The 19,274-nt window shown below is 30.2% G+C and overlaps 1 protein-coding gene across 1 annotated transcript; it reads right to left on the minus strand.

Annotated features, from left to right (window-relative positions):
• Positions 1–279: 279 nt before the first annotated feature.
• On the minus strand, positions 280–18,269 carry LOC131652950 (cystinosin homolog). Its single transcript, XM_058922947.1, has 8 exons — positions 18,042–18,269; positions 17,823–17,955; positions 15,274–15,363; positions 2,109–2,233; positions 1,758–1,800; positions 1,048–1,165; positions 888–937; positions 280–712 (listed from the first exon to the last, which is right to left on the minus strand). The coding sequence occupies exons 1-8, from the start codon at positions 18,161–18,163 to the stop codon at positions 542–544; spliced, it is 852 nt and encodes a 283-aa protein (XP_058778930.1). The 5' UTR covers positions 18,164–18,269; the 3' UTR covers positions 280–541.
• Positions 18,270–19,274: the final 1,005 nt, after the last annotated feature.

Genomic DNA, 19,274 nt, shown 5'->3' on the forward strand with positions numbered 1-19,274 from the left:
AAAGCATTTTGAAAGTTAGAGAACCAAGGTAACATGAAAAAGAATTAAGGAACCAATCTGAACTCAATAGTATAGTTAAGGAAGCAAAATAAATATTTTGTCTAAATATTAATCAAATAATGATTAATTAGAATTATTTTTTTCTTAAAAATCAAATTAAAGGACATATTATACCTTATCTAAAACTAGCACAAAATTCCTTTAAAATAAAAGGACATATTATACCTTATCTCTGTTGTGAGACATCTTATCTCTAGTAATCGTGTGTCAATAATATAAACTCCAGACTTTTTAAAATAAAAAATAATTATTTTTCAATTACACTTGATGAAATTCCTTTAAATTTTTTCTTCACATTTCTTTACAAAATAGTTATTATAATCAAAGTGGCATAACGATTATTTTACAATAATTTTTTTTTATAAGATTTGAATTAGTATCTTGAAATTACAAGCCTATGCTCTTACCTGTACATACTAAAACCATACAGGTGACTAATTATATGCATTAATATGTAGTGTGACCAAACTTAATTTCAAACTCAAACATTTTCAGTTGCATGCAGATTTGTGGCTAATGGCTGATTAGGAGACTTTATAAGGGGCTCTTTAACATTGTCATTGAATTTAGAAAGAGGAATTCCTGATGTTTTATTGGATGGATAAAGCACATAATGTTGACACATGAATATAATATCAAAGAAAAGGGCCACCTGAAAATTGTACAGTATAATACATTAGTAACTATTTCAATTAAAGTGTTATAAAGAAAAACTATTTCAATTAAAGACTTTTTGGAGTGAGAATTTTTTAATTTGGTTACATTAATTAACAATTGTGCCAAAAAAAAAATCAATAGTGAAATAAATGAGGGAAAAAAATACATACCAGGGATAACAATACTTTGCCAAGGTTTCCAGAGAAATTCACCCAAGAGTCTATATGAATGACAAAAATAAAAATTAATAATATTTCATTATATGCATTGATACATCACAAGTTATTTCAAATGATATTGTTTAAAGTGAATTTGAAAATAAAATCATACTTTGATCAATTGATTGTGTAACCATCTGAGCAAAGTTTGATATTCCTCCAATAAAATCTAAGAACACATTTCCAATGCAAAATCCATTTGTGCTCTTTAGCTTGAAGTTCATAACTGCCTGTAATTTGGGATTTAACAACACAATTACAATTGCTATAATCTTGACCAAGAGTTGGTTTAGTATATTAACAAATTTATTAGTTTATTAAATGTATGAAAATGTTTTGAAGTTATACAAATATTTTATGTTTCCTTTGAGTGAATAGTCCAAATAGATTTATCAAAATGTATATAACTAAGAATATAAGAACTTAAAAAAAAAAATCATATAAGATAACTAATGTTTAGTAAATGTTGACCACTCGAACTGGTCAAGACATCGACCATTAATTGTTAACCAAAAGTTAACTATTAATTAGTGTTTAATGACTGATGATTAAGTCAACTCAACCGAAACATTCTCCTCTCACCTTAAGTTTTTTGAGGCATACTTTTACAAACTATACTCAAATTTTCCAAAATTACTAAATTGGTTCTAGCCTATAATAACAATAGTCCAATAATTTAATATAGATGAAATATAGTTCAATCTTACTAGTTGAGACAATATTAGCAAATGTACAGGTTATAATTAACATTTTAATTATAAACTAAATTATATGCATATGACTTTTCAATTTTGAAGCATAATGAAAGAAATCAATTCTAACCTGTGGAATATATTTGATAGATGTCAAAAGCACTTGCATTGTGCTGCACCAAATATTCATTTTCATATTAAGATATAAATTAAAAGGGTCATGCTAACATGTGCTCTAAGGACACATGTTAAGGATATTAAAATTAGAAAAAATAAATGTAATAAAGTCTAATTTAAAATTTTAAAACATTGAATGTACGTTAGCCTTTTCCAAGTTGAAATATAACCAAATATTTATTTTTAATGACATACGACAGAGAATAAAATATTAAACTTTCATCCATATGACATAGAATAAAATATTAAACTTTCATCCATATGACATAGAATAGAATATGATAGAAAACAAAATATATCTCACTTGAAGATAGAAACTAGCCAAAGCCATGAATTGGAAGGAAATGCTATGAAGAAACAAACTCCAGCAGTTACCCACACCAGAGTAATAATTCCCATAGTGATTTTTGATATTGATTGATTTCCACGCTGCAGAAAAAATTGACAAAATGTATAATCATTAGCTTTCCATATATTACGTCATATGGTTTTGCGATAAACAATTTTTTAAAGATATAAACAATCAAATTAATATAATGACACGTGTGGTTAGTCATACATTTATCTCTAAACATATAGATTTTGTTAAGTAACTTAAGTGTTGGAACTGGTTTACACGGGTGTAATCGATTACAAGTGTCAAAATAAGTCAAATAAGTTTAAATAAAAATGTTTTTGGAGTTGTCGTAATCGATTACGCATTCGCAGTAATCAGTTAGTAATGTTAGTTGGTTTTCTGTTTTTAACAGTTATAACCGGTTACAAGTTTTGTGTAACCGATTACATGGCCGATGAATTTGTTTTTCAGATATTTTAATGATGTATCTTGTATCTCACTCAACTTGTAACTATATATATATATATATATATATATATATATATATATATATATATATATATATATATATATATATATATATATATATATATATATATATATATATATACACCCAATTCTGATCCACAATTATCTCCCTCTCTAATTCTGACCCCCTCTCCCTCTCACTCACTCTCCACACTCAAACCCTCCATTGTTCACCAAAGAGTGATTCAAAGTTCTTGATCACTACAAACATTTGGCATCAAGAATCTGGTTCTATCTATGAAACACCTAGCTAGTGTGCAACATGGATTATGTCTCCAATGAAATAATCCCTAAAAACCTACTTTTCCTTGATGCGAAGAACTACGAAAAATGGTGCAAGAAAATGAAGGTGTTGTTTGGCTGCCAAAATGTTCTTGAAGTGATCAAGAACATAGTGAATTTCCTTCTCGAATGTACAAAGGATGCACGGTGAGAAACACATAAGGAAGAGAAGAAGAAAGACTTCAAGGAGTTGTTCTTGATCCATCAATGTGTGGATGGTGACAACTTCGAAAACGATGGTGATTGTGAATCGTTAAAGCAACCGTGGGAAATTTTGGGAAAAATGTATGTTGGAGTTGATAAAGCAAGGGTGATGAAGTTACAAACTCACAAACATCAGCTCGAATTGATTTAAATGGAGGAAAAGGAAACAATTAATGATTACATGATGAAAGTTAATTGATTGTTGAACCAAATTAAGTCATGTGGAGAAACTGTTAATGAGCAGAGTGTTGTATCGAAGATATTGCGTTCTTTGACGACAAGAATTGACACCATTGTGGTGACGATTGAGTAATTGAAGGATTTTGCAACATTAAACAAAGAATAGCTCCAAAGCTCTCTTGAGGCTCATGAGCAAATGATGGATGAGAGAAATAACAACAAGGCAAACGCCGAGATCTCTTTGTAAGCTTGGTTGAATGACAAGAGCAAGACCTCGAAAGGAAAATGGCCCATGATGAGTAAAGGGAAATTTCAAAATTTTGGTGCAAGAGTGTCTCAAAATTCAAAGAATTTGACTTGTCAAAAGGGTGAGAGCAGCTGCAACAAGAATGGTGGTCAAGTTAACTTTAAAGGTGAAACAGGAAAGTTTGATAAGAGCAAGATGCAATGCTACAATTGTCAAAAGTTTGGTCATTATGTAAGAGATTGCAACGTGGACAAGAAAGAACCTCAAGTGGGTGAAACCAATATTGAAAGACAAGAGTTTGATGATGATAACACACTCTTGGTCATGATCACATAAGGGGAATGAAGTAGTAGCAGGCTGCAGGACAACAACAGCAGTTTCGGGAACTCTGCAGAAATGTATTGTAACTGGTAACGTAAAGGCAACAATCAATTACCGACAACATAAATTGTTATGATGAGGGAAAAAGAGGGAGTTCAAATCAGCAATGAATGGTATTGGGACTCTGTTTGCTCAACTCATATGATGGGGAGGAAAGATTAGTTTCTCAAAATCAATCAAGCCATGAAGAATAAAATGAAATTTGCGCATGACACCACTTTAGCGGCTGATGGTACTAGTAATGTTTTGATCATGAAGAGGGATGGTATGCATTCCTTGATAAAATATGTATTGTAGATTTTGTGAATCATATGTAACCTTCTAAGCATTGGCCAATTGCTTGAGATGGGTTACAAGATTCACATAAAAAACATGATGTTACGCGTATGGATGCAAACGAGGTTTCGATCCTTAAAGCTCCTATGATTGCCAATAGAACTTTCAAATTTGATATGAAGGTTATAGATATTAAGTGTATTTTTACAACGGCTAGTCAAGAAGAGTGGATATGGCACTAGTATCTTGAGCATCTCAATTTTTGAGATCTCAATGCATTATAAAAGAACGGATTGGTAACCGGATTGCCATCCATCAACATACCGATTGAAATTTGTGAAAAGTGTATGCAAGCAAAGCAACACAAGGGTAAATTCAACAAGGATACATGTTCTAGAACCAAGTATCACCTTGATATGGTGTATTTCGATGTTTGTGGGCCGATGCAAGTCAATTCCGTTGGTGGCAATAAATATTTTAATGCATTTATCGACGATTATAGTAGAAAATTATGGACATGCCTAATCAAGAAAAAAATGAGGTATTTGAAGTGTTTAAGAAGTTCAAGTCCACGGTTGAGCGGCAAAGCAGTCACAAGCTCAATGTTCTTAAAACGGATGGTGTAGGTGAATATGTCTCAAATTATTTTGAGAAAAGTTCTGTGATAAAGAAAGGATAATACATGAGGTAGTACCGCCTTATACACCGCAACAAAAAGGTGGCCGAAAGAAAGAATAGAGTGGTTATGAAGATGGTGAGACGCGTGTTGAAAAGGAAGAACTTGTCAAAAGAGTTATGGGGAGAAGTGGTAACTACAACTTCCTATTTGTTGAATAGGTGTCCAACAAAGAAGCTTGAGAAGATATCATCGGAAGAGGCATAATCTGGATTCAAACCGAATTTGAACCATTTGAGATTTTTTTGGATTTATGGCGTATCGACATGTTTTGGGACATCTTAGAAAGAAGCTGGACGATAAGGGTGAATTGATGAGACTTGTTGGGTATCACTCTATTGGAGGTTACAAACAATATGATGCTCCAAACAGGAGGATTGTTATTAACTGAGACGTGGTTGTCGATGAGTTGAAGCAATTGGAGCAGCCTATAACCGATCACATGTAGTCGATAACCGGTTACATGCAGTCGTTAACCAGTTACATGAAGTCGTTAACCGTTTATCAGAAAGCTATAATTGGTTATAACTCTGAAGATCCAAATTCTATAGAATTGGGAAGTGCAGAAACACAGCATGTCGAAGCCCGAAATGAAGAGAACTTCATAAGGTTAACAAGACAAAGAGTTTTTCATCAAAGACTCCAATATTGTGAGATGTTTCGAGACAACAAAGTCAATGATGATGACAATTTCATTCATGTTGCACTTATGGCCGAATCTGAACCCGTTAAGACGGAAGAGGCCTTAATTGAACCAAAGTGGATTTGTGCTATGAAGGAGGAGCTAGAATCGATTGAGAAAAACAATACTTCGGAGTTAGTTGATCTATCAGAAGGAAAGAAGCTGATTAGTGTAAGATGGATTTATAAGGTGCAGGAAATTCCAAATGTGAAATTATCAAGCATAAGGCTCGATTAGTTGCAAAGGGATTTTTGCAAAGAGAAGTCATAGACTTTGAAAAGTTATTTGCACTGGTTTTTAGAATTGAAACTATAAGGTTATTTGTTTGTATTGTGAATAACAACAATTGGTCCATCTATCAAATAGACGTTAAATATGTGTTTTTGAACGAACCGCTTAAATAAGAGGTTTATGTAGAGTAACCCTCTAGTTTTAATGTGAAAAACCAAGAAGAGAGGTTCTACAAGTTGAGAAAAGTGTTATATAGTTTGAATTAAGCTCCAAGAGCTTAGAACAAAAGGATAAATGGTTTCTTAAAGAACATTGGCTTCAAGAAATGTGTATCCGAACATGGCGTTTATTTGAAGACGAATACAAGTGAAGGGGTGATCATTTTATGTCTATACATAGACGACTTGTTAATTACCGGCAGTGAACTTATGAAAGAATTCGAGATGACGAACCTTGGACTACTGAGTTATTTCCTTGGCATTAAAATCCATAAGTCCAAAAGGGGACTGCTTATGCATCAAAGGAGATATGCTCTTGAGATATTGAAGAAGTTTGAAATGGAGAATTGTAATTCTTATATTACACTATCAGAACCAAGGCTGCAAGGCTGCAACTGTCAAAGAATTAAGAGGAGCAAGTCGTTGATCCAACCTAATATAAAAGATTGATTAAATCCTTACGTTACTTGTGCAATATGCAATCGGACTTGGCGTTTAGTGTCGGTATTGCAAGTAGATTCATTCAGAGACTGAAGGTATCTCACTTGGCAACAGTCAAAAGAATCCTAACATGCGTCAAAGGGTCTATTGGCTGCATAATTCTCTTTCCCACAACGGATATTGGAAGAAAATGCAATTTTCTCGATTTCACCGATTCCAATTGGTGCATAATTAAAGATGAGCATAAGTCTCCCGATGGATTCATCTTTATGTTCGGTGGAACACCAATATCATAGTGTTCGAAGAAGAAACCGCTGGTAGCACTCTCGTTTTGTGAGGTCGAGTATATTGCAGCTTCCTTATGTGCGAGTCAAGTCGTGTGGCAAATGAATCTATTGAAGGAGTTGAGCAACAATGAGAGTGAGTCTGTTACGCTCTTGGTTGATAACGTTTCTGCTATAAATCTCGCTAAGAACCCAATTACACATGGGAGGAGCAAGCATATCGATATGAGGTTTCACTACTTGAGGGAGATTGTTAGTGAAGGAAAGTTGAGATTGAGATATTGTAGAATTGTTGACCAAGTGGTCGATTTGCTGACCAAGGGGGTCACAATTAAAGTGTTCAAAATAATAAAGATGAAAATGGGCATGGAAAACTTGGAGCACTTGAATTAATTAGATGCTTTAGGAGTTTTTGAGTAATTAAAGTGTGGTAACTGGTTAACACGAGGATATATGTAACTAGTTACAGGCATCAAAATAAGTTGGAGTTGTTGTAACCAATTATACATTCGTAGTTACCAGTTATCATTGTTAGTTTATTTTCTATTTAGTTGTTGTAACCGGTTACAGGTTTTGTGTATTTTTTTCCCAACTATTTTTATGATGTATCTTGTATCTCACTCAACTTGTAACTTATATATATATATATATATATATATATATATATATATATATATATATATATATATATATAATGCAAACTTATAAAAATTTTGTTTTGAAAAAAAAATAAAAAACTTAATTTTATAATTTCATTAAAATTAAAATTAGTGCAATTTCCAAAATATTTCTTTCTTCAATTAGGGTGTGTTTGGTTGTGAAGAAAATTTAAAAAGAGAGAAAGAGTATAAGAAGAGAGAGAAATATGAGAAATAGAGTAGATTTTAAGTATTGTTTGTTATAAGAGAAAGAGAAGATAGAAGTATTAATAATTTTTAAAAGTGTAAATATAACCTTTAAATAAAAAAACTCATAAAATTTAATATAATTTGCATTGAATTTTTATTATTACATGATTATTATTTTTATTTAACTAAACAATTTTTTAATTATTATGTGTTTCTATTAAACATATGTTTTATAATAATTGCATCTTTCTATTAATAATAAACAAATATTATGTAGCACAAAAGATAGAATATATATTTCAAAATATAGATGTACATGAACTATTACAAGGGTATTATAGACCAGTTAATAAAAATAGTTTCTTTCTGCAGCTTTCTTCGCATATTAGGAAAGAAGAAAAAATGGCATGGGTCCCACTCATTTTATCTCTCTCTTCTCTCTTTCTTGCCTTGCCAAACAGAAGAAATACCACACTACTCTTATACTTCTCTCTTCCCTAACTCTCTCATACCAAACACACCCTTAGTTCTTAACATATGTCTCTAGGGCACAAGTTAGCATTACCATATATATATATATATATATATATATATATATATATATATATATATATATATATATATATAATGTTTAAAATATCGTAGTTGAAATAATCAAATACAGAAATATAATTAACATAGACAAATATGCTCAAATACATTTTTATTGATGAAACTTACAAGTGTTGTTTATTCAGAGAAACTACAACTATTGAACAAGTATGTTCTCCAAATTTTCGAATGCTCCAAAAAAACCACATCCCTCCTATATATAGGATTAAACTAAGAAGTTCAGACTTTAAACTTATTACAACTGGATTTCAAAAAGAAAATAAACACACTAGTGGCCGACAAACTCATGTTCCCATAGCAAAAAGCAAAAGCAAAAGCCAACATGGCTTAATAATACACTTAATAATACCAAGATGAGTAATGTAGATGATTCTTTTGAACTGTAAAGCTAACATTAATATAATTTCTTTTTAGGCCAAGCTAAAGTAGCTTTATGCTCTTCTTATCTTCATCTCTTTTTAGGCATAAAAGTCAATGTAACTTCAGTCCCTTCTTATCTTTATTTCTTTTTAGGTATAAAAGCCAAAGTAGCTTTAATAGTTGACAAAGACAACTCCTATCTTAAAATTTTATTATATCATAGTAATATTATCATGGTAACAATATCTTGGAATATGATACATCCTTCTTTAGAGATATGGACTACTATCAAAGTCGTCTTCACTTTCTGGTGCAAGGTCGAATGTGCTGGAGGCACTTTCACTTTCGAAAAAAGCTATAACATCTTTTAATTTTTCTATGAATTCTCTTGGATCCGCGGTAGAAAATAGTGCGGCTAACACTTTAGATCTATCTACCAAGAAAAGCAGTGTCTTCAGAAAGAGACGAACTCTTGCATGATTTTGGATGACCTTTAAACCAATTCTCTAATGTTGTTTGTGATAGTAGATCATGGTTAAAACAAAACCACCATTTAATAGATATCCTATTAACTAATTGTTGGGCCGGACATTATGGCCATATTTGTTCAAAAGAGAATGTCCAAGAAGTAATCCAACAAATTCCAAAAATGGTGCAAAAAGTCAATAAATATTTGTGCTTTTGGCACGTAGCAGTGGCAGTATATTCTTTATAAGCTTTGTAGGCATAATATGGTAATATATCTTCATTGATTCCATACACATTAAACCACTATATGAACCAATTAGAAAAATATAAGAAAATATTCTTATTAAACCAAATGAACCGGGTCTGCTCAAAAGGTTGTACATAAAGTAAATTATACCAAGCGTCCATATAATCAAGATAGCTATAAGTTTGAGGAGTATATAGAAACGAAACTCGGTTATATTGACGCTTGGTCCAATTTTCTTTATGTAAAACTTTTTGAGCACGCCTGGTTCATTTGGTTTAATAAGAATATTTCATTATCGTTACCTAATTGGTTCATGCAATGGTTTAATGTGTATGGACTTAATGAAGATATATTTCCAGATTATGCCTCCAAAGATTATAAAGAATTTACTTCCACTGTTACGTGCCCAAAGCACAAATCTTTATTGGCTTTTTGCGCCGTCTTTGGCATTAACTTGATTATTTCTTGGACGGTCTCTTCTAAACAAATATGGCTAGAATGTCCATCCCAACAATTAGTTAAAATGATATATATTAAATGATGGGTTAGATTTAACCATGGTCTACTATCACAAAAAACATTAGAGAATTGGTTTAAAGGTCATCCAAAATTATGCAAGACATCATCTGTTTCCGAAGACACTGCTTTTTTGGCAGATAGATCTAAAGTGTCAGTTGCACTATCTTCTACCGCAGATCCAAGAGAATACATAGGAAAATTAAAAGATGTTATAGCTTTTTCCGAAAGTGAAAGTGCCTCCAACACATTCGACCTTGCACCGGAAAATGAAGACGACTGTTACGGTAGTTCATATCTCTAAAGAAGGATGTATCATATTTTAGGATATTATTACCATGATAATATTATTATGATATTATTAAATTTCAATATAAGAGTTGTCTTTGTCAACTATTAAAGCTACTTTAACTTTTATGCCTAAAAAGAAATGAAGAAAAGATGGGAATAAAGTTACCTTGGCTTTTATGCCTAAAAAGAGATGAAGATAAGAAGAGAATTAAGCTACTTTGACTTTGCCTAAAAAGAATTGGTGTTATTGTTAGCTTTACAACTCAAAAGAATCATCTACATTACTCATCTTGGTATTATTAAGTGTATTATATTAAGCCATGTTGGTTTTTGCTTTGACGATATGAGTTTGTCGGCCACTAGTGTGTTTATTTTCTTTTTGAAATTCAGTTGTAATAAGTTTGAAGTCCAGACTTATTAGTTTACTTCTATATATAGGAGGTTTAGGGGTTTGTTTGGGGCATTCAAAAATTTGGATAACATACTTGTTCAAAAATTGTAGTTTCCTTTAGCAAAAAACTCTTGTAAGTTTTATCAATAAAAATGTCTTTGAGTATATTTATCTATGTTCGTTATATTTCTACGTTTGATTATTATAACTCTTATATTTTAAAAAATATACCCATAAATATTTAAATATTTATTAACTCTTTTATTGATACGATAATTACCCTTTTATATATATATATATATATATATATATATATATATATATATATATATATATATATATATATATATATATCCCTCAATCATTTCTCTCTAATTTTCACCTCCTCTCCCTCTCTCACTCTTCATACTCAAACCTTCTATTATTCATCAAAGAGTGATTCTAAGTTCTAACATAATTACATAGTTTAACGTGTTCGAATTATTTTTAAAAAAGTAGATAATATATATGATTTAATTTTATTTAATAATGTTTTAGCTTTAAAAATGGTAAATATTTGATATCTTATTTATTTAAATATTCTGATTTGTTAGACTATTAGGATTTGTTTGATGGTTTAGATACAATAAAGATACGATAGGATATTGGCGATTAATAATGATGAAAATATGATAGATCCATGATAAATAATTAGTCTATAATTTAAACTATATGCATAAGATAATTAATAGCATAAAATTATTTTATCATATGTTTTTGATACACCCTCATATTGAAATGTCAAGATTACTATGTGATTTAATGTGTTGTGCAAATTATGTTATTACCCTGTGTGATTTTGATTATGACAAAAGAACAACGCTAAAATAATAATTTGCATCATCAATGTAAAAGTTATCATAAAGCAAAGATAAGAAAATTTCGATGTTTAAAGCAAAAATAGACAAATGCAAATATCAAAAGCAATAATTATCAAATGCAAATATCAAAATCACAAGGAATTGAGCTCATATGATCTTGTGATAAAAAGATTTATTTTTCTTTTTTTGATCAATAATACGTAATTAAGCAATATTAGTTCTTAATATACTAAAACAATGAACACACGCAAAAAAATGTTTTACAAAATATCATCTATTTCAAAATCCTTTTAAAAATCACTTTTGGTTTATGACTCATCGATTAGGAAGCGCCACAACCAATTAGGAAAGTCAAATCTCGCTCTCTAATCAATTAGAACTTCTATCTAATTGATTAATGAGCGAACTCACCACCTAATAAATTAGGAAACCATTTAAAAATTAGGAAATTAACCTAGCTAAATTGTTTCCATATTTGTTTGGTCCAATTGATTCGTGACGCAGACTAACCGATTAAAGAGCGGCTAGGGTCCATGAATTATTTTCTCTTTGAACTATTTTTATCCTATATGAATGAGTCTTATACACTCTTTCAAAGCACAAAAAATATGATTGACTAATTTTCTTCCTCCCCCATTCTCTTCATATCAGCTATTTTTATACACTTTTCGTTATCTTAGTGTTGAGAGAGCAAAAGGCTAAATAGAGAGCTGTATAATTCTACTATTCTAATAAGATTGCGTTGTAATTGTTATCTAAGAGCTTAGTTCTCTTGTAAAGTTGTAAGTGAAATAAAAGTTTCAAGTTGAATATGTGTAAGAGTGTGGTGTAAGGAGTCTGTAGGATAAATCTTGGTGTAAAATCTCAAAGCTGTTAATAGAAATCTCAAGAAAAAATTCTTAGAGAATAAATTAGATTGTGTGGTGTAAGGCCGAACTAGTATAAATCCTAGTGTGATCTATGTATATCTTATCGTTTATGTTTTTTCAAGTTATCTTCAACGTGTAATTCTCTCATTTATCTTATTTCTTAAAACTGACCAAACTTAAAATAATCTCTTACAAAAAAGTTTTCAAAAAATAAGTAACACAGTGCATCCACCCTCTTGCGTTTGAAGTGACTTGGTAAAAAAAGTAGCATTAGAGCCTAACTCCGATTATAAAGCTAATCTTCTAAAGAACTAGGATGATTTCAAACGATTTACTAAACAAACTTTCATCCTTTAATGGTGAGAGATATTCTTATTGGAAAGATAAGATGCACATATTTATAGAGGGGAAGAATTGTGATATCTACATCACTTTAAAAAATGGTCATTTTGTTCTCACACATCAATTTATGGTGTTGCTGAGAACAAACTAAGAGAACTTTACCAAAGAGGATAAAAAAGATGCAATACAGTTTAAAAGCTAAAACTATTATCACAACCGCTCTGGGTGTTTATGTGCTTTTTTTTCTTTCTTTTTTCTCATTGTAATTTTGAAAAACAAATATGAAAAACCCTTCAAGTTACATGAATGTACAACCAAGGTAAAAAATGCTAGAGTGAACAAATTGAACCATGAATATGAACTATTTATAATGAAACCCGAAGAAAATATTCAAGTAATGGAAAAACAATTTATTCACATTATTAATCACTTGAAAATTTTAGGAAAAACTTTTCTAAATGAAGATTTAATTAACAAGATCTTTAGATATCTAAATCACACTTGGAAACCTAAAGTCACAACGATTTATGAACCTTAATACCTTGTTTAAAATTTTTCAAAAACATGAGATTGGACTAAAAAAGTTGGCTGAGAATGAATAAAGTGATAAGAAGAAGAAAAGTCTTTCACTCGAAGTTGAAGAAGGAAAATATTTAAAAACTGATGAAGATATGCATCTGTTATTAGTTTCAAAGTTTAAGAAGTTCAAGAGGCATGACAAGCAACCACAAAGCTTTCAGTACAAAAATGAAGAAATACATTTGTTCGTGCCAACTTGCTTCCAATGCATAAAGAAATGTCATATAAAGCCAAATTTCCCACAAAACTAGAAGAGAGTTGAAAAGTTCAAAATGCCTAAAAAAGAAACAAAGAAGTCATACATAGCTTGGGATGATAATGACGTTGACTCCCTCGACAAATATCAAAGACAACGAGGTAAATGATCTAACTTCCTATTTTACTTATCATGATCCCTTTCTCATTTATAAAAAGCTAGATAGTTAGTCAAGAAAATTTAAAAACATTATTTTTGTCTCTAATTAAAATATATTCTCTCTTGAAAAAGAAAATAAAAAATTATTGGAGGAAAATAAGCACATCAATCCAACAATTGGGGATGTATTTTTTTGTTTAAGATTTAAAACATAACTTGCAGAGAAACTAGATTATGTGACAAAGGTAAAAATACGACTTTTGATTCATATGTATGCATGGTCGTAAAAACTAAAAATAATCAAACTCTTTTTATTAGTTTAAGAAGTGTAAAGACCTATACCGTAAATTTTAATAAACTACCTTCACATGATTTTTTTTTTAAGTAAAGAGGACAAATTGTGGCTATGGAATAGGAGAATTTCCCATATCCATATGGATCATTTTAATAAATTGGTCCACAAGGAATTAGTAATCGGTTTGCCAAACTTGTGTTTTAAAAAGAGTCGCTTGTGTGATGGGTGACAAAAAGGTAAAGAAGTAAATGTCTCCTTTTAATTGAAAAATATTATTTATACAAATTTGCCTTTACAACTCTTACATATGAATATTTTTCGTATTTCATAAAAAATATGATTTTGTTGCCTTAAGGAAATTAGTTAAATTTATCCAAAACATGAAGAAGAAAAAAACTTTAAAATAGGATTTATCCGAAATGACCACAAAGAAAAATATTAAAATGTGGAATTCGAGAATTTTTTTAATGAGAATGGCATATAGCATAAGGTGACTACTCCACGAACTCCCCAATAAAATGGGATAGTAGAATTAAAAGATACATATCTCGAAGAGGTAGCAAGGACAATGCTCAATGAAACCAACATTCCTAAGTATTTCTGAGTTGATGCAATAAGTACTACTTGCCACCTGATGAATCGAGTCTCGATAAGTTCAATTCTAAAGATGACATCATACAAATTATACAAAGGAAGAAACCTAATATTTCTTACCTCCATATTTTTGGATGCAAGTTCTCCGTCCTGATAACCTTACCCATTTCAACGGTAAAACTGATGAATGTCTATTCTTAAAATATTCCACTTCTTGTAAAACTTTTAAAATAAATAATAATAAAATCCTAGCTATATAATAAATAATTCATGTTAACTAACTCCACTTCGGACTCTGTGTTATGTTGGTTGTTTTGTGCTTTTGTATGTATCTATCAACTTTACATAGGACTCTTTATCATCACTTTTATTTAATTTGTTTCTTTATCATCACTTTTATTTAATTTGTTTTGTTATATTTCTTATTTAGGATTGATATGTGGTTATTGGGTCAGATTTATGTTCCTTAATTTCTTTATATTTTTTTTCTATGATATTTTTATTAGCTTTAAAAATGAGATTAATTATTATGTATTGTCAATATAAAAAAATTATACAGTTAGTACATCACAACCATTCACAAATATTATTTTATAAATAATTAAAATAAAAGTTAAATTTCGATAAATATTTAATAGCCACGATTCACTGACGGCGTAAAACTGTTTTACACTATCAGTGCATATCAATTAAATTTTAAAAAAATAGAACATATTAGTATTATGTGCATAATAATAATAATAATAATAATAATAATAATAATAATAATAATAATAATAATAATAATAATAATAATAATAATAATAATAATAATAATAATAATAATAATAATAATATACATTCAAAAAATAATAATATTAATTGTGGAACAATACCTCGTATATAACAACTTGGAACAACAACACTGTGGTTATTAGAACCGCGTGTACTGAGAAGGCTACGTCATTTGCAGCTACAGGTATCATCTACATTAGAAAGAAATTAAAATATTAATTACACAGTTTTTAAATATAGAGTTAAGTATATTTTTGGTCCATTTAAATATCTCAAATTGTATTTTTAATTCATATTAAAATAATAATGTATTTTAGTCATCATAAAATTATTATGCATGTAATTGTAGTCCCTACTATTAAATCGATGTATATTTTTTAATCATTATTTTATAGACATGTTTAAAACGTTATAACAAGTTTCTCGAAAAAAAATTTTAAAATTTAATTTTTAAGTGGAGATTTGCATTACTTTTATCATTATCTTTTAAAATTTTAAAAATTCATATTTAATTATTTACTATAAAAAATTTTATAATTTAGTAAAGAAATATTTTATAATATTCTAAATATGTATGAGAAAAACTATTCAAAAATTTAAAATGTTAAGCTTTTCAAAATTTTAAAAAGTAGCTGATATTAAAACTGCACGTATAAAAATTTTATAGGGACTAAAATATATATTTTTTTAATAAGAACTAAAAATAAAATTTAAGATATTTATAAGGATTAAAAACATACTTAACCCTAAATAATATTACAACTTAAACAAAATAAGACCTTGATTGCTTTAAGATGCAATTACAAACTTAATATTTCCTCCATCTTTAATTATAAAAATATTTCTTATTAAAATAAAAAATATGTTAAAAGTACAATTATTAAACAATTTAAAATATTTATTGTTTGTCTCAAAAAACAATTCAGCTTATAGTTTCAGATTCAAATTGAGAACAGCCAAAATTTTGAATATTTGAGAATGATGATCCCTCTAAGTGGTCCCTCAATTCGTGGCATGGGAAGCTTTTTGTCCTTTAATTTATACAGATTTCAAAATTTAACAATGATGCTGAAAGAAATTATTTTTTATTAAATAAATATTAAAATAATTAAAGTATTGCTTGTCCATATCAGCTAAGTTATTTATTTTAGTTCTCTACGTTATTGTTTCATTGTGATAGGGGATTTCATTTAAGATAATTTATTTTATGAAGATATAAAATAAAAGGAAGATGGAGGAGAAAAAAATGATGAATTAATCAAAATTTCTGCACTAAAAAAATCATGCATTAAAGCGTAATTGACTATCCGATCTCAAACAACTCTGATTTAAATCTGATAATTTTAAAACAAAAAAAATTTACTCGCGCGATCAAGATCAAATGACTAGTAATATTTTATCAACGGCAAGAAAACGACTCCAAAAAATTCAAATTTGAAATAAATATCTCATTAAATAGAATTTTCTATATCGTGCAATCAAGATCAAACGAACAATTTCTGTTTGCAGTGAACAATTTCTGGTTGCAGTGTATCCCTATCCCCAAACAGGTGATTAAAAAGATCGAGGCAATTTGTCGATCGTTTATGTGGGTAGGCACTGATGTTGTATCTCGCAAGTCTCCTATTTCGTGGAAACAAGTATGCTCGCCTCGGAACAAGGGAGGTCTCAATATTATTGCCTTGCAGGATTGGAGTAGAATGTGTGTGCTGAAGAATCTGTGGAATCTTCACAAAAAGGCGGATAGCTTGTGGATCCGGTGGGTTCACAGCTATTATATCAAAGGTGCGGATATTATGACGGTCCCAGTAAAGCAATCAGCGTCATGGATAATGAAAAACCTGCTAACGACACGGGAAATTGTTAGACACAACCGGGACTGGACGAATATGCTCAACCAACATTGGTTCAATGCGGGGAAAGTATACGGTTTATTAAGGAACAACGGGCCAGAAGTGTTGTGGAGAAAGCTAATGTTTGGCAATGTTGCGAGAGATCGAGCTATCCAAGTGTTATGGATGGCATGCCATGAGCGGCTGCCGACGAAAGCACGTTTGAATAGACTTGGTATGTTAACAGACACGAACTGTGCTTTCTGCAAGGAGGTAGAAACACAGAATCATATTCTGTTTGAGTGTGATGCGATGAAACAGGTATGGGGGCAGGTTCTTCAATGGTTGGAAGTGAACCATAAACCGGTAGATTGGACTACAGAAGTTAACTGGATGATTGGAAACTGTAACAAAAAAGGGTGGAAAATGAAGATTCTTCAATGTGCGTTCACGGAGGCCGTTTATGAATGTTGGAACTATCGGAATCAAATATGTTTTGGGAAACAAATGAATAGCGAAATGGTGGTTTCGCGTATTATTGAGTCAACTGTGTATAGATGTTGGGCCAAACCTAAGCTTAGATTACCTATAAGTAATGTCCTTATGCCCTAGGATTGGTGTGATGGTTTAATATGTTTAGCAGGATTGTTGGATCCTTGGGATCACATTGGATGTAATGGTTTTTTGAATCTTTTTTCAATAAAGTATTTCTTTGATTCAAAAAAAAAAAAAAAAAAAAAAAATCAAACGAACAATAATATTTTAACAACGTTGCGCCAAAAAACCGATTATAGGAAATACAATTTGGATATAATTACCTGATCAAAACCATACTTTTTGTGATATTGAAACTGAAGAGTAGAATTGAAGTACAAAGAGGCGTTGTAGATGAGGTATAAGGTTTGTTTGGTGTTGTTCAATAGCAAATAGTTGAAGTTCAAACCAACCACACTGCAATTTTCAATGTTACATGCCATGAAAAATCTTGTTTTCAAGAGAGAACTTAAAACAAAGAGATTAAAGAGAAAATTGAATACCTTTTTCTTGAGAAGTTCATGAAAAGTTGAGGATAGAAACTAGTAGACCACCCCACAAAAGCAATCCATCCAAACACAGTGTATGTTACATGAAGGATATCGGAGTTCCATGAAGTTTCCATCTTATGAAATGAAATGTCCTCTAACTCATATACTTATATATCAAAACTGATTAAAAACAACTATCAAGACAAACAGAAGTTCTGTTGCGTCTTCTTTGAACTTTGTGTTAATAGCCAATGATATTAATATGCCAAATGAATATCGTGTTAAGATCAAACACTTTGTCTTTTTATAAAATGTTAAAAGACCATTCTATCCAAATTAAATATTTTTTAATTTGAGAAAAAATTATTACATTTTAAAAGTTATATTAATATATTTTATAATTGTTTTAAAATAAATTTAGATGTTATGTTATATGTTATGTTATTTCTATTAGTGTAATCGGCTACACCTTTTTATATTTTTTAAATACTACTCCGGCCTGATTTATAAGCAAAAATTCTCTTTTTAGGTTCATTGAATAATGAATGTATCTGGTCTACATAAAAGACAAGATACATTCATTATTCAATGAACCTAAAAAGAGAATCTTTGCTTATAAATAAGGCCGGAGAGAGTATAATCATAGTGTAACCGGTTGATATAATATGTCAATCGGGTAATTGTAACATTTTTTTAGATAGTAACTGAATATAAGTGATTGATATGATAATAAAATCGGTTACATCTGAGAGTTTTTTTTTTAGTTTTTTCTGTTTGATAACTGTATCCATCTTGTGTAAATGTATAAATACGATGAGAGAGATAAGAAGGCGAAGGGAAATTGTTCCATGAAGAAAGGTATAAGGAACTTTCAGAATTTTGGTGGAAGAGAGTCTCAAAGTTTAAAGAATTCAACATTTTAAAATGGTGAAAAAAAGTGACAATAGAGATGCTGGATTAAACAACTCTAGAGGAGGAACTGTTAGGTAAAAGAGGTAGAAGGATGGTTGACAAGAGCATTGTGCAATGCTATAATTGTCAAAAGCCTGTTCATTTTGCAAGAGATTGTCATGCCAACAAGTAAGAACCTCAAGAAGATAAAGCTAGAGTTGCTAGCCAAGAATTTGATGATGAAAATACACTATTGGTCATGATCGTAGAGGGAGAATGCAACTGCAATAGGCTGCAAGACATCAACAATAACAAAAAAAAAATTGCAGAACCAAAATGTAACTAGTTGCAATT

The sequence above is a fragment of the Vicia villosa genome, linkage group LG2 (assembly GCF_029867415.1).
Source record: "Vicia villosa cultivar HV-30 ecotype Madison, WI linkage group LG2, Vvil1.0, whole genome shotgun sequence".
NCBI classification, from domain to species: Eukaryota; Viridiplantae; Streptophyta; class Magnoliopsida; order Fabales; family Fabaceae; genus Vicia; species Vicia villosa.

What these genes read in the sequence shown, in the direction of transcription:
- LOC131652950 (XM_058922947.1), bottom strand. Translation starts at nt 18,163, where the DNA reads ATGGAAACTTCATGGAACTCCGATATCCTTCATGTAACATACACTGTG. An exon ending in TCCAAGTTGTTATATACGAG is followed by an intron (nt 2,234 to 15,273) that starts GTATTGTTCCAC and finishes TTTTTTCTGCAG; the next exon opens with CGTGGAAATCAATCAATATC. An exon ending in TACACAATCAATTGATCAAA is followed by an intron (nt 938 to 1,047) that starts GTATGATTTTAT and finishes TCATTCATATAG; the next exon opens with ACTCTTGGGTGAATTTCTCT.